The 15002-nt window shown below is 49.4% G+C and overlaps 1 protein-coding gene across 4 annotated transcripts; it reads left to right on the forward strand.

The window, feature by feature from the left end:
- Positions 1 to 1145: 1145 nt before the first annotated feature.
- Positions 1146 to 14883, forward strand: TMEM268 (transmembrane protein 268). Of its 4 annotated transcripts, none has more exons than XM_056352176.1 (9): positions 1146 to 1776; positions 4150 to 4483; positions 6397 to 6506; positions 7065 to 7172; positions 8405 to 8554; positions 9645 to 9755; positions 11255 to 11335; positions 12247 to 12426; positions 13251 to 14883. In XM_056352176.1, exons 2-9 carry the CDS (start codon positions 4378 to 4380, stop codon positions 13428 to 13430), a joined length of 1026 nt encoding a protein of 341 aa, XP_056208151.1. In that variant the 5' UTR covers positions 1146 to 1776; positions 4150 to 4377; the 3' UTR covers positions 13431 to 14883. The 4 variants fall into 4 exon arrangements, with proteins under 4 accessions (XP_056208151.1, XP_056208153.1, XP_056208152.1 ...); XM_056352177.1 differs by lacking the exon at positions 1146 to 1776 and adding an exon at positions 1799 to 2199; XM_056352178.1 differs by lacking the exon at positions 4150 to 4483 and having other exon boundaries at positions 1147 to 1776.
- The last annotated feature ends 119 nt before the right edge of the window (positions 14884 to 15002 follow it).

The following is a 15002-nucleotide window of genomic DNA, read 5'->3' on the forward strand; positions in this document are numbered from 1 at the left end:
ATACCTGCTTGGATTTTGAAGATACTTGGTAGGATAAGAATTATGTGCCAAATAAGACAGTCAGAAAACTAACACCTGCCAAGTGTTTCTCAGCGTGTGGCTTGATGACTGCTGAAGTTGGGAAGAGTCGAGCAGGGAGACCTTGACTCCTTACAACCCAGCCTACAGATCCATCATCTCCTTTGGGCCAGAGCTGCAAGTTCAGGGAGGTGGCTGGGTAGAAAACTATCTCAGAAAAGCAACTAGAAAACCTTCCTTTCCATTTTGGTTGGTTTGAACTGCTGTGGAGCTTTCTCCTCAGTTCCTTAGACAGCTGTGAAACAGATGTTTTGAAAACCTTCAGAGAGAAAGCCTGTCAGTCTAAAAGTTTCTAAAGATTTAATAATGTGTGCCTCTTTTGCTACTTCAGAGCAGTAAAACTGGGATTGCTTTAAACTTGGAATTATTTTTTTTTCAATTTTTCTTTGTTCCCCTCCACCCCACTCCACTCCCCTCCCAAATGAGCAGGATTTTTCTGCTTGTGCTGGTGGGATGAGGTGCTGATGCCAAGTTCAGCCCATACACGCAGGTCTTGCTAAACAAGAGGTGTATGATGTATGTGCTGCACATAATTATGGATGTTGCTTTCGAGTTTATTGCCCCCGCAGAGTTTTGCCTCAGGCATTTTTTTTGCAGTGAGCTGACAGTGCTCATTCTAAGCACTTCGGTCGGCATATTCTCTCTCTCCCAGGATCTTTGCGTGGGCGAGAAGAGGAGGAAACGAAGCCAAAGCTTTTGAGGTGTGCAAAAGAACCTAAAGCTTTGCATGGCCCTATCTTGGGTGGGGATTAGAGCTGGGCCTTGAGCTAGTGACAACAGCAAGGAGTTTTATCTGATTTTTCTCAATACCTGGATGATGTTCCTAGGTGAGTTGCCAGTTCCCAGTGTAACAAGATCCCGTGTGGGTAAGCGGCTTTGGAGTCAGTTCTGTTGCCCATGCACCATGTGATGTAATGAACACATTGCTCAGCATTGTCTGGAGCAAACAGGGCTGCATTAATTCAACTCTCCAAGAGAAGAACGGCATTTTCTCCAGGAAGTGTACACAGGCACTGCAATGAAGCTGGGGGTTTTTTTCTGCCTCTTTTTTTTTTTTTTTTTTTTTTTTTTTAAGCCATTCACTATGACGAACAGTCACTAAGATACTTGATTGACTTTGTTCCTGGCCTCCATGGATTTTCTAGGTTTTGGTGAGCCATGAAACGACGATTCCCAGGCTAAGGACTCTTCTTTCCCAAGTCATCTCTTAGTGTTGCCTCTTTGCATGAAAGCGAATGACTTCTCCTGCACGTGAACCTGTTCTGGGGCTCTGTCTGACCGTGTGTCCAAGCCCACTGCTTTTCTTCTGAGTTCAGCAACTGGAGAGGAAACTCTCGCCTGCCCTCCCTATCAGCTCAACCTCCTGTTTCGAGGGGGGCCACGGTCCCTAACCTGCGTGTTATCCCTGTTTTGCTGTGCTTTAATATGACCTTTTGCTAAAAATACAGTGGCCTGTTCTCAGCCTGGAGATCTTCGTTCACCTCTTCTGATTTCTCCAGCCCTATCATCGATGCTTGGTTTTGACTAATATATTCACGGCAATCTGATGCAACGTTGGGATTTGTACTTCGTAAGTCCTGCCTGGCTCATCAGGGAGGAGGAGGAGGAGGAGGGGGAGGAGAGCTTCTGTCTGTGCCACTCTTCTGCTTTGCAGCCTTTAGGATCCGGCTCCAGCTCTGGACCCCCACCCTGCAAAAGGTGAGGATAACTGCATGGCAGGATCTTCCATGGCTGTGTCTTGGGTGGGGAAGCACTTTTGAGGAACTCTAGAGGGTTAAAACCACATTTCTGAAACCAGCCTAGGGGAAAAGTCACATGCACAAGGGAGATTTTGCAAGTAGGTGCTTGCAGCTCGGGGTAATGAGAGGGAGCTCAGGGGCACGGGCTTCTTGCCTTGGGTGAGCTGTGCCTGGTTAGTCCGTGGTCCCTGGGAGATGTGGGAAAGAGGGTGACCTTCCCTTGCACAGGTTGGGGCTGCGGGACCAGAGATCTCCCCACTCTGCAGTGGGACAGTGTGACACCTGGGCAGTGCAGAGTGGGATGATGGCAGGTAAAGGACAGTGAGGAGGAGGAGGGGGAAGCTGAGCTGTCTCCCCAGGACCAGAAGGTGAACTGGACCAGGTAAGCCTCTGCTGGCTGCTCTGGAAATGAAGCAGAAAGATTTGCTAAATGTTTCTCTGCTGTTTAGCTAGGGCTTGGAGGTGTCCTATGAAGGAGGTCCATAGCCTGAAAGAGGCAAAGTCATTAGAGAGATGTTGGTGTTGCATAAAGAATAAGAGATTAGAGAGACACTGAGCCCAGGGAGTGCAGGAGACGAGTGGATGCCCCTCATGTTAGCACAGGAGGTGGCAGAGGAAGATTCGTTGGGACCCCATCTCCAAACCCAGGCAGTTGTTCTGCAGTAAAAGGCGATGGAGCCAGCTGAGGTCTATGCTGCACAAAGAGATAAAAGGAAAGCTGCTTTTGCCAATGAGCTTGTTGTGGCCGGGGAAGGCAGTTTGCCTCCTGAGGGGCTGGGGAAGGCTGAACTGCCCTGATCCTGCTGCACCCTTTGCTGTTGCTTCCTGGGCACTGTCCTCCAGGGACTCAAAATTCACAATATCTAACCCAGAGAGTCTTCATTCATCTCTAACTTAACATGACAGCAGCAACAACAGGGTGGTAGCTTTTAATTTGCTTTTCCTTTTGTTTCTGGTTTTTCACTCTTTGCTTTGCTGCTGTTTTGTGTGGGTTTTCTGTCTTGTTTTCCATTTTCCCTTCTGTTTGATGGTAGCCTGAAGGGATTGAAGGCAAAAGGGGGAAAGGAGTGAGAAAATTCACTGTTCTTCTCCAACTTTTTTTGTGCTGGGAGATGTGCTCTGTTACACGTGGCTGGCTGTGCTCTTCAGGGAAGTAGCACTGGAGAGCTGCGCTCAACGTACAGCAGAACCACTCCTCACCTGCACTGGCAAAGTGGGTGCTGTGCCCACTCCGTGTACACACGCACACTGCACACCTCTTGTGCAATGTCTGCTGTGGCTTGTTTCTCTAAAGCGTGAGTTTCCAGCCGTCTGCAGGTTTTTTTCTGCAATCAGAAGAAACTTTCCTGTTGTTTCTCTTGCCTCAATTTCCTTTCCAGCAGTTCTTCAACCAGTGACTATCCTGCCTTTGTGCAAGGGGGTAACTGCAGCAACAACCACGGGTCAAAAATAAAGCAGTCCTGCTTTGAAAGGGGAGCGGGTGAGCTCCATGAGGCACCCTTACACCAAGAGCACCTTACAGCAACAGGCTCCTGGTGCGAAAGTAAGACTGAGTGGAGGTTGGAAAGTAAATAATAGCCTTGGAGAGGCAGCGCAGGTGCGCCTGAGCCATGTGAGTGGAAGATAATTGAAAAGTAAACTTCAGTCTCCCAAGCATCTGCTTTAATAACCACCCACAGGTCCTGGCAGCAGGCTAAAGACTTATGTCAGCAGTGTTTGCCTGTAAAACCCGGGGCATGGTGCCTGCTGTGGGGCCGTGCCCCGTTGGCTTTTGGCACTGCCCGCGGTAGAGGGGAGAGGGGAAGGGAAAACAGAAACTCTTCACTGCTGCTGGGTGAGAGCTCCTGCTCATCTCTGCCTTCTGTGGATGCATTTTTCTTCCTTATCTACACTGCTTCCTTCGTGTGGTGGGGAATCCCCCATCGCGGCAGTGTGCGGGGTGCCCTGCTTCCTGGGGGGGCATTTACATTGCCCCCACTTTCTTCTGAAAGTGCCCGCTGAGAGCAATAGCAAAAAGCCAGTTGGCTTTGCAAGGAGAAATCCTGACTATTCCTTGGCTAATTGTTTACAAAATGTGAATATTTAAGACTGCTGGGATAACTTAAGGAATATTTAAGGATAACTTTTCCACCTATTAACAAAACAAAAAGTAAAAAGTAATTGCGGCGGAGGGCGAGCCTGTGCGTGCTGCACTCATGGCTGCTAACACCTACCTGGTGGTAACATCCACAGGGAGCGGGGTCCCAAGAGCAGGGTACACCCTGGTGGTCTGTGCTGTTACCCTGTATTTGCTGTCTCTGCAAGAGGTGGGATTGTCTTTTCCTCTTTTCAGGGCTAGAGAATGTCTCCTTGCTCACGGAAAGCAGGGTCTCCAGGAAGTCCTCAGTGGGAGTGTGAATGAGGATTTTACAACCTGCTCCTCAAGGAGGAGAGCAAGCCGGCTGCCTGCTGCCTTGGGGTGGAATCGCTGTTTCTTAGCAGTGAAAGATAAGGCCAACCCACAAAGCACTGAATTTCTGACGATACAGCATAAAGTCCGTCAAGGAGAGGCACTTTCAGTATGGCCCATAAAAGCCAAGCTGGTGGAATTGAGAAAAACAGGTCAATTCCCTCCGTCCTCTACTGTAAGAGTGATTTAAAGGAAGGATCCCTGCAGTGGGTGAAAGGTAAGCAAGCAACCTGGTGCTAAGGCGAAAGGCAGTACTGAGTACAGTGCCCTTAAAATCACAGAAGACAAATTTTTCAAAGATGTTTATTAACAGCATCTCATGTAACTAACCATGTTTCATGTTTAGTTTTATGTTTTTTAGATTTTTAGATTTTTATTTATTTATTTTATTTTGGAGGAATATGTAAATAATAAATAAAGAATGTATTTTTTTAGGTTTTTAGGTTTTATGCTGAAACATAGGTGTTTCAGCATTCTGGGGTGGCGATGGAGACATTTTAACTTTTTGGAAAGCCTGATATATAGGAATGAATGGGCATCCACTTGTTGCAAAGCAGGACCCTGCAAGTCCTCTTCTCTTGGCCTTTAAAAGTCAAGAAATCTTTGGGAAACTTGACCTGTGCTTTCTAAGTGACTCCCTTCCCTGGTAACAATTTGCTCCCCCTCTGCAGTACTGCCTCCAAAACCTCCTGAGGTGCTGTGTAGAGACAGAAGGCAGCGCCATGGATGGCAGTTCTCACCGAGACCTCCACGCACCATTCAGCAGGGCACCCTTTTCGCTTGCTCTGTTCATGGTACCTCCTTAGTGCTCAGTTTTTGCAGGGGCGAAGCAGCTTTTGTCACTCCAGCAGAGGTCAAGGAGCTGAGCCTCTCTGCAAATCTCGGGTATCTCAGCTTGGCACCCGACTTTGTGCCAAGCAGCTTGGCCAAGGCCATGAATGGGATAGCTGAGCCCAAGGCTGAGGCCATTTGTTTTCATTCTTGCTTTGTACTTGCTGCCTCCACGCTCTGTGCCAGGAGGAGGTAAACCTCAGCAAACAGTCAGGACCATGTTACCCTGGAGGTTTCAGATGCATCTACTCTTCCCTTTTTTACTTGATGCAGTCATGCCCTGTTTTAAAGTAATTGCCTCATTTCGCTTAGCATCGCCTGTTCCTGAGCAGTGAAGAAGTGATGAGGATGGAGGACATAAGTGGGAGGGAAGGGTAAGGTGAGTGCACGCTGCATTTCAGCCAGCACAGCGGTCTGGGAGAGCACTGAGTGACAGTGCCAGCAGGAGCAGCCCCAGGGGACGTCTGGCTGACCCCGGATCTGCAAAGGGGAAGGACAGCTGGGTGAAACCTCCCTTAGACCCACTCGCTTCCTCCTGACGTAGCACAGCTTGTGTAAACTCTAGATGAATGCCAGATGGCCTGCCAGGAGATCACAGCTCTCCTGTGCTGCTCCACGGCTGCTCTGCCTTAGCTCCGAGCAGCCGGCTCCTCAAATCTAGGCCAGGCTGTCCTCTTGCTTGCTAGGCTGCAACCTGGATCTCTAGATTACATCTCTGATCCTAGTCCTAGCTGAAACTGGGAAGCTGAGAGCCTTGAGCAGAGCCCAGGAGCACTGCTGGAGTAGGGAACTGGACACTGCAGGACCTACGGAGTCACGCTGCAGGGCAGCCCTGCCACATCCCTGACAACGTGGTTATTGGAAAGCACTTTAATTTGATTGCTCAAACTTTTGCTTGTGGTGGGTGGGGTGAGTAGGCAATGGAGGATCTCTCTGAGAGATAGATATCTTCAGAAACACCAAACAGCTTCAGTCTATTGTCCTTTCAGTCAAGGATCAGTGAGGCAAGGCGTTATCCTGGGGAAGATTAGAGCATCATGTTATCTCTGACTGCTCGTTCCTGGAATGTGTATGGGGTTTCCTCCCTTCTAGTAGGTTGTTTCCTTACAGGGGACATCAAGCTGCTTCCAAAGCTCCTTGTGGTGTTCTTAGAAATGTCCAAGGGGGAATTCTGGATCCATTTTAAGCATGTCAGGGTGGTCTACGTTCCTCAGCTTTCCCTTTGCCATGTGCTCCTTAGCTGCTTGGAAAAAAAACCCATTCCAGAGCCGTGCTCATGACTCCTTTGGGCTCTTGCAGAACCCTTCAATGGCCAGGTGCTCATGGTGCTCAGCATGGACAGCAGTTGCTCAGCCACCTCCTTAGACATGGAGCTTTGTGCAGAGAAGCTAAAGTCCCTTGGGGTTCAGGTAAGCTTCTCATGCGCTATCTCCCCTGGGCACCCTGCAGGAGTGAGTGCTAGCTGGATTAGCATCATTTGCATTTGCACTGACATCAGAGACAGTTTCTGGGTTTTTATTGGTTTGAGAGTTGCTTGTTTCAGTTCAGCTTCAGTCTATTCCCCATGGACAGCAAGTCAATTGTAGCGATCTTGGCCTAAACCTCCATGAAGATACCCATTCGATGTAGGTTCTTTTGAATTGCTTGAAAGTCACTCTGATGGGATGGAGCATCCCTGGGACAATCTGTCTTGTCTTGTCCTTTTGTCATAAAAAGGTGGTTTTCTTTTGTGACTTTCCGTGCACTTCCCAGGGAGATATTACTCATTGCAAATGAGGCAAGAACACTAGTTTTTGGTGTGTGACAGCTGTATGGATGAGACTGGAGGTGCGCTCTGTGAGAGGGTGCTCAGGGACACAGCTTTCAGTGCCAGCCCACCCCCACGGTGGCTGCCCAAGCTAGTTCTGATGGGACTAGGAGCCTAAAACTGGAGAGTGGCTCTAGTTTTCTGTTTGCTCCCTGAGCAGGTGGCCACAGATCAGTGGAGAAGGTTAATCCAGGATGCGATCCTGAAGCCTGAAGTGAGACGGTACATGTTCTACAACTCCAGGGTGTTCCAGATAGCCCTCGCCGTGGTAAGGACAGTGGGGTCTTCCACAGGCTTGCCATAGACATGCACTTGCTGAGATGCATCAGGACCTACACCTGGGGTTCTTGTGCCCAGGGAGAGAGAGGGGTTTGGGTGGGGAGGAGACACTGCTTTTCACACATCCTAGTTGGCTCCTTTGAAATCCCAGTTCACAGAATTTCTGCAGATGGAAGGCAAGGCACCTTTTCCAACCCCTTGCTGGTAGTCCCACCAAAGTGGGCTGCCCGTGGTTGGATAACCAGTGTATGCTGAGGTTGTAGTACCTACATCAGACTTCTTTTTTTAACTTGATTTTAAAAGTCTGTCAATATTCTCGCCTTGATGCTAATTTAGACCAATGGATCAGTCAGCTTTGGTTAATGAGACAATTGTCTAGCCTTGCTTGTCATCTTTTGGTGAGAGCAGCTCCTTCAAAGACCCCATTAGCATCTACGGTAAGGCTGATACTTTGCAGTGTGCTGAGGATGTGATAAAGTCTGACTCCTCTGTTTTAATTGCATTTATTTTTTTGGATAGCTGTTATACGTGTTGTCTTCTCCTTTCACTAATGTTGTAGCAATTGGTGCTCAGTATTTTGAGGATTTGGGTGCCTGTTTAGTGCAAATGAATTATATTATTGCAAGATTGATGCTCTGACATGCTGTGCTGTACATGTCATATTTGCTTCTGGGCAATCTCCTGCCCAAATGCAGGCCAGCTGAACTAAATGCCAAAGGAATTCTGTTTTGCCTGGCTTTATGCAAAGACCAAGTTTGTCAGTTCTTAACATAGTCCTTGAGCCCAGGTCAGTGTCCACCATTTAAGCATTATTGTAACTGAGTACCCTCTGCACGACCTTGAGCTCTTTGACAGAGGAGCTTTCTAAATACAGGGACTATTAGAAGTATTATCAGTATGCCTCGGTGAGTGCATTTCTTATCTAAATTGAAGAACTAGGTTGAAATCCTTCCCAGGTATGAATCGTCATTAATAATTCACTCTCTGTCTTTGATGACTGGTAATTTTTTACAATAAACTAGGGCTCACTCAACCCTTCTAGTCTTTTCCCTATTTATTACTGGAAAGAACTTCTGTCCTTTATCACACTCTGAAGATCTCATGCGACTTAATTTATGGTAAGGTATTACCCTGTGAGAAGGGACTGGTAGTTTTCTTCTTCCGTGACTTTCTCACTTTCATAGTTTTGTGAAGATCATCAGTCTCTCGGGGTTTTTACAGGTTTTGTACGTGTCTCTCTGGACAAATATTTACTTCACAGTGCAGCTGTGTTCCTTCGGACGCTACTGGGAGGCCAGTGTGCTGGTGACCCTGGCTGCTGTAGCAGTCACCGTAGTTGTGATACTGGTTATCGATCGTCGCCAGAGGAAGGTAAGAGGTGTGTGGGAGCACACAGGACTCCCTCCCACCAAAGTGCTGGGATGCAGATCATCTCCTAAATGCATACGAAGAACAGAATTATCCAGGAAGGATATCCAGTGGACTCGGGGATCAAGTTCAGGCAAGGGATGTTATACCGCCAGCTTAGGTGTCGTACTGCCTAAAATGTTGGTGTTGGAGTGCAGCTGGCTGTCTCAAATTGCCTGCTGTCACTGGAGATAGGACAACAGTTGCAGAGCGTGGTTCATGCTCCCACGGCTGGTGGGAAGCCACAGGGGCTTTCCAGCAGAGCCGGCTCCTGCCCTGCTTCTGACGACAGTCCCTTGCGGTATCAGCTGCTTGTTGCCATGAACAGCATCGTTTACTTGTGTCACTGTGGTGCTCTGCAGTCATGGTCCAGGCCCCGCTGTGCCTGCCTTGCAACAGGTCCCGAGCAAAAAGGCAGCTCCTAACTTATAGAAGTTGCAATGAAATTATAAAACCAAGGTTGACTGGGCAGTAGAAGGAAGCAGGGAGATGATGTTGGTGTGAGAGTCAACCAGCCTGCAGCATCCACTGCTTTGTTGTTGTCAACTTTTATTTGAAGGAATCATAGGAGCATGGAAATTTCTAAGGAGTGATCTGAAGAATAATATTGGAAAGGCTTGATTGCAAAATCCAGAGGGATCTTTGCACTGATTTTAATGGATTGTGGAGCAAGCCTCTAATGACAGCTGTGCAATGGTTCTTCCAAGGGGAACACTGGCAAATGTGTGGGTACCCAGAGGTTCAGGAAAGGAGCCCCCTCACTCGGGGGCTGCTGGGGGACAAAAGAGAGAAACTGGAAGTCAATTCCACTTCAGACGCCTTGTCTATAAAAGAAGCAATCCTTAGTGAGATTTCTGTCTGCACAGGTGTCTGCTAGTGGTGGCCAGGCTGGTACCGATGGCTGGTGACAATCCTGCCCTGGCTGCAGGCTGCTCTTGCCATGGTTTTCCTTTCAGAGATGCAGCGTTTGGGATTACCCAGCTGCAGTTTGTAGCTGTAGGTTGGCCCAGGTTTTGCTGTAGAGCATGTTAATTTTTCTTGCGTTCTTTAATAGATAAATATGAATACAGATGTGAGGCTGGCAGCTGTCAATGAAATCTTTATTAAACACAGTTTAATTCTGGGGATTACAGATGTCCTGGATGGGCCACGCAGCATCCTACAAGTATCCTTTCCGTAGGGAATAATTTGTATCCCTCCTGGGTAGCTAATGATGTGGAGGTATTTATTGATGTTATGATCCATGAGGATTTCCAGAGGGTGGCATTTCTAGAATTTGGGTTTTTTCCTATTGGATGGCATAAGGGATTGGGTGTGTTTTCTTCTCCTATAAATGGGGACTGAGATACCTCCAAAGGCAATTGGAAATAGAATCTAAGAGGTTGAAGTGGGATTAGTGCGTTGTGCAGACAATTATTCCTGAAAGTGTGTTATACTTACACAACAGTGATGATTGCTGTCACTCTGCTCATAACAAGAACGTGCCTATGGCAAAAAAACCCCAAAAACAGCCAAGCACAGAACCTCCAAAACAACACAGAGTAAACCAGAGTCCCCATCCCTGGGCTCATTTGCTGCTTTTCAGAGATACCTTTTCTGGACTAGACAAAGATTTAGGGGAAAAAGAGTTTTAAGACAGCTTGGAATTGTTGAAGGAAGGTGAGAGAGATGGTATCTGAGGTTTGCTGGTGGACCTCACACCACCCCATATATACAGAGAGGTGTGAAATAGAAATGCAGAGGGAAGCAAGGCTGAAACGCAGGGCTGGAGAAGGGGTCAGGGAATACAGCAGGGGGCAGGCAGGGGAGAAGTCCTGCAGAACAAGAAGGAAACATTCCAGAACCTGAATTACACGTGTGTTCAGACCAGCATAGTTTTACATCTCGGTAAGTGAGGACTAATGGGATGAGCCTTTGCCTTTACCTACGTATGCCAGAACTGTCTGAGAGCAGAAAATAACCCAAGGATTTCCACTTTCCTCTGTCTGCTCTGGTGTCAGGTCTGTTTAAACCCTCTGGCTTTTACGCTGCTCCTGAATCCCCTAGATAATGGCAGCTTGAGCAGATATACGAGGGCAGACCTTTGGCTGCCTTCTGGGGGGCTGCTGCTCTCAAAGCTGGCAGGACACATCCCCAGCACATTGCTGTTGGTAGACTTTTCACAGACAGTGCCTCTGTCCTGCAGACAAGCACCGAGTACAGTCAATTCTGTAAAAATTAAATGGAATGAATGCCTAGAAATAAAGGAAAGCAAGCAGGAAGGGGTTTAGGGGAGCTAAGTCAATGTGACCCACCAGTTTATTATTTTGATGTAAGGCCACTGAGGTGAGTGATGGGCAATGGCCCTGGGTTATCCCAGTTGTCACTCCACCAGGCTGCAGGAGGTGTGCGAGGAGGACTGGCTGCTCTCTGAGACAATGTCCACCTTCCTTGCCACCCCTCTTCTTTTCCCCATTAGCTTGAGATTTTGTCTTAGCCCAGACCCTCTTGGTTTAAAATTACCCCTGTGATGTGTTACTTGGTTCCTGACTGCCCTGAGCATCCAGTGAGCACCAGTCACTTTAGCTCTGCTTCTTGCAAGGTCTGTACCATGATCCATGTGGAGGCAGAGGGCTGCGGAGGGGGAAACATGGATAGACTCCTTCCTTAACCCTGCTGTCCCAGCTATGGTTCGTGCACTTCAGCCCGGAGTGCTGCCTCCAGTCCTTGTCAGCCCACATCACAGACCTGCAGAGGACACGAGAGGTAAATGACAGTAGGCACAGCCCGAGCTCCCGCAGTGACATGTGCAGGTCCTCCCCTACACCCCGGATTTGGTGGGATGGTGGTGGGCAAGGAGAACTGAGTGTTTGGGTGTCCTCCTGGGCATCCCCTGCTGTGAACTGGGACCTGGATGGACTGGGAGGTGGATAAACTGCATCTGTTGGTGCCCAGTTCATCAGGAATTTGTTTAGGCCCTGTGGTGGGTGCATGTCTGGATAATTAAGTGTACAACTTTAATAAAGGGAAGTCATCAAGAATCAAGGGCAAATTTTGAAAGCATGTGTCACAATTTGAAATAGCTGACACCTTGAGCTGTCCTCCTGAATTAAATGGGATAGCCTGAGGAATAAGTAAACACTATACTGGGTTAACTGTATAAAATTTTTGTTCTCTTGGCCTTCAGAAAATATTTTCCTCTATACGAGTGTATAACTATACGGGCACTGCGCTCTTCTGTGCCGAATCGCCCTGGCTGACCACGGCCGCAGGATGAGAGGTGAAGGGGGTTCAGCCCCCTGAAAAATCTCAAGGCTGCTCCTCTTTGTGGATGAACCGACAGATGCAGATCGGGAGGTGGACACTCACTCACCAATTCACATATTGGCTGATATAACTCTTGTAGTTTTTAAAGACCAGGTTCTCCATGCCAGATGTGACCATCATGCTGGGAGCACTTGCCGGCACAAGAGGCAGCCAAGGCAGCCGGGCTGGGGCATGAGGACACTGAGCTTCAAGTGCTGGGCACGACTCTGGGCCAATGCCGTTTTTTACTCTTGGGATGATAATTCCCAGAAGTAAAAACATGCAGGAGGGAATTGTGTCCTTTAAAGGCTGTCCTCAGGACACCACTGCTACCTGCCTTTGGGGACCCCCAAAATCTCTTTCTCTTCCAGTTGTGCTTGCGACACAGCCTGGATGAACTCTGTGTGGTCATGGAGGCAGTGGTTCAGCCCAGCCTGGGGACGAAGGAGGACACTTTGCATGAAGACTCCCCTCTTCTATCCAGTGGGGTGAATAAAAAACCGGTGACGTGCAACAAGCTGCTCCGCCTCATTCCCGAGGGCCCACCAGAGGTAATGAGAAATACCCCTCCCTGACGGGTAGAGGCACCGAATCGCCCCCCCCCCCCAGGCACCTTGACTCCAGAACTCATCCCAGCAGCTGCCAGCCACCTCCTTTTTCACCAGTAGAAGCTCCTGGAAGCCTGGAGGTCCACACATGCCTTCTCCAGCCCTGACACTGAAAGCAGTTAATGCTTACTGAGCAGCTAGTGCTTAACCCTTGAGGGATTCATGGATTGGGCTCTTCCTTGCTGGTGCCAGGGGTCCCTGCTTGGAAGCCAACCTCTACCCAGGGTCTGTGCAGGAACCTGGCACCTCTGTCTGGGCTGGGGATGGGGCATAGACGTGCCCAGCCTTTGTCTCCTCCATGGGGTGTGCCTTCAAAGACTTGTGCCATGCTGCGTAACAAATGCGCTCTCATTCCTGCTCAGCAAGAAGCTTCGAAGGGATGATTTTGATTTATTTTACGTTTTTCTGCTCACTGTTACCAAGTGAATTCAGTGCAGCTGACATCCCTGCAGACTGAAGCTCTTTGGCATCTACAGGCAAAAGAAAAAGCAACAGGAGATGGGGACAGAGCGGGCAGGTCCCCAAGCAGCCTGGCTCCCCAGCCACCCACCGGCGAGCAGTCATTTCATGTCACTCCCCTGTGGGGACAGCGTGCCAGCACTGCTGACCAGAAGGGGATCTGGGACAGTTATATATGCCATTGGCTTCTGTCCTGTTTCTTTCAGACAAGGACAGTCCTTGAATGAGGGAGTGAATGGTATTTAGTGTATCACCCACGTTGCCTGCAGGGAGATGCTCTGCTCTGACATGTCTCTTGCTTCTTCCAGGTGATGGCCCAGCAGCTCCTGGTGATCTTCAGCGGATGCTACGTCCGGCTCCTGGTCACGGGCCGGCTCCCTCGAGCCATGGCAGGGGGGCACCTGGGGCACGGCAGTGTGCCCTGTCTCTGCCAGTTCATCAGGACCACCGCGCTCAACACACAACAGAGCTGGTTCACAGGCAGGTGACCAGAGGGGCCTGGCAAGCACTAAAATAAGATGTCCATACACAACAGTGTGAAGAAGCTGTGGGGCAGAGGAGAGGCCTGTAATCGCTCATCTGGGTGAATGAGTGGAAATATGACTAATAAAACATGCAAGACACTCACCAGAAAGCTGCTGACCTTTGAGACCTTCTGCCTACCCACTGGCTTGGTGGGAAGGAGCTGCTTTGGGGGTGAGAAACAATCCAGGGGCAGCCTGGAGCTCCCTTGGGAAATTTCCCACTGTTCTTACTTGGGGGCCTTGGAGACCCATGGGGAATAACCTGTAGGTGCCAGCCCCATGCCTTCGAAATCAAGTACATGGGGTTTTTTAGTACAAGGAAGACAGGGAAAACCTGTACATAGCAGTGTTGCAAATGTGCTGTTTGCGCTGGATTATGTTTTTGTCATGTAGTTGTCAGTGACAGTCAGCTTTGTCCTGTGACAGACATGGACCATCTCTCAGCTGATGACTTGGCAAGCTTTCCATGGAAAAACCAGCTCAGGCTGGTGCTTGGTACCTGCTGCTTCTGCTGCCTTCCCTGGGAGGATGGTGATAGATATCGTGATGACCCATGTGATTAAGGTTTGAAGAAGGCACCGAGTAGGGCATGCAGGAGCACGGCTTCTTTCAGACTCCCCTTTCTGCTCCATTTTGGGACAAGCTAATTTCCTTCCCCCCCTTTCCTCCTTTCTTCTCACGGTGTTTGCACACAGCATGGAAGAGGAGCCAGTGGTGAGCAGGAGACCTCAGCTTTTGATGGAGTCTGTGCGGGAATGGGAAATGAAGTGCTCTCAGTCTGCAGGGGGTTGTGTGCTCAGGTGGTGCCCATGCACGGAGCGCTGCCGTACGGCCCCGGCGCTGCTGGCATCCTCTGGCACCAGAGCCAGGCATTTCCATGAAATCCAGGGGAATACACGTGCACAACCTAACCACACGGTGTGGCTGTGACAGCTGCCCTAGGAAGTGGCAGGGGTCAGAAGAAGGCCTCCTAAGGGCTGTGTTTTCCAGCCTTGCTGTGGCTGAGCGTGCTTGGGAGATGTGGCTCCATTCTCAGCCCTCCAGCCCACCTGCTCTCCCTCCCTCCCCATATCCTGCAGAACCCTGCAGCCCCCTGGGCAGAGCTTCTGCCGTTCCCACCTCAACAAAGCTCAGCATGGGACACCTGCCCTGCACAAATCCAGGAGGGTTTGAAAATTAAGGTCACTAGTTTGTGCACATCCTTCCATTGTGTGTATCCCATCCTACCACCGAGCATCCCCCCTTCACGTAATATCGTACCAGAAAAGTTCTGGTACCAAAGATCAAACCATCGTTCAGGGCAGCAGCAAGAGGCTGAGCCCTGGGGACCCAGGAACTTACAACCAGCTCTCCCCAGGGTGCAGGATGCCTCTGCTCCCTCCCATTTTGTTTCTGTCACAAGCAACGGTGAGACAAGATTCATCTCTTCCCACGTGAGCAGCAAGGCGAGCCCCGGTGCTGCCACTGAACCAGCCAAAGCACCAGCCTGTTCAAACACTGCAATGCCAGCAAACCCCTTCCATGACAAAAACTACC

Source organism: Falco biarmicus, chromosome 9 (assembly GCF_023638135.1).
Source record: "Falco biarmicus isolate bFalBia1 chromosome 9, bFalBia1.pri, whole genome shotgun sequence".
NCBI lineage: Eukaryota > Metazoa > Chordata > Aves > Falconiformes > Falconidae > Falco > Falco biarmicus.

Excerpts from the sequence above, each read along its gene's own strand:
- TMEM268 (XM_056352176.1), top strand. The coding sequence starts at position 4,378 with ATGGCCCATAAAAGCCAAGCTGGTGGAATTGAGAAAAACAGGTCAATT. Across the intron at positions 8,555-9,644 it reads TCGATCGTCGCCAGAGGAAG|ATAAATATGAATACAGATGT; the intron begins GTAAGAGGTGTG and ends GTTCTTTAATAG. Across the intron at positions 11,336-12,246 it reads ACCTGCAGAGGACACGAGAG|TTGTGCTTGCGACACAGCCT; the intron begins GTAAATGACAGT and ends TTTCTCTTCCAG.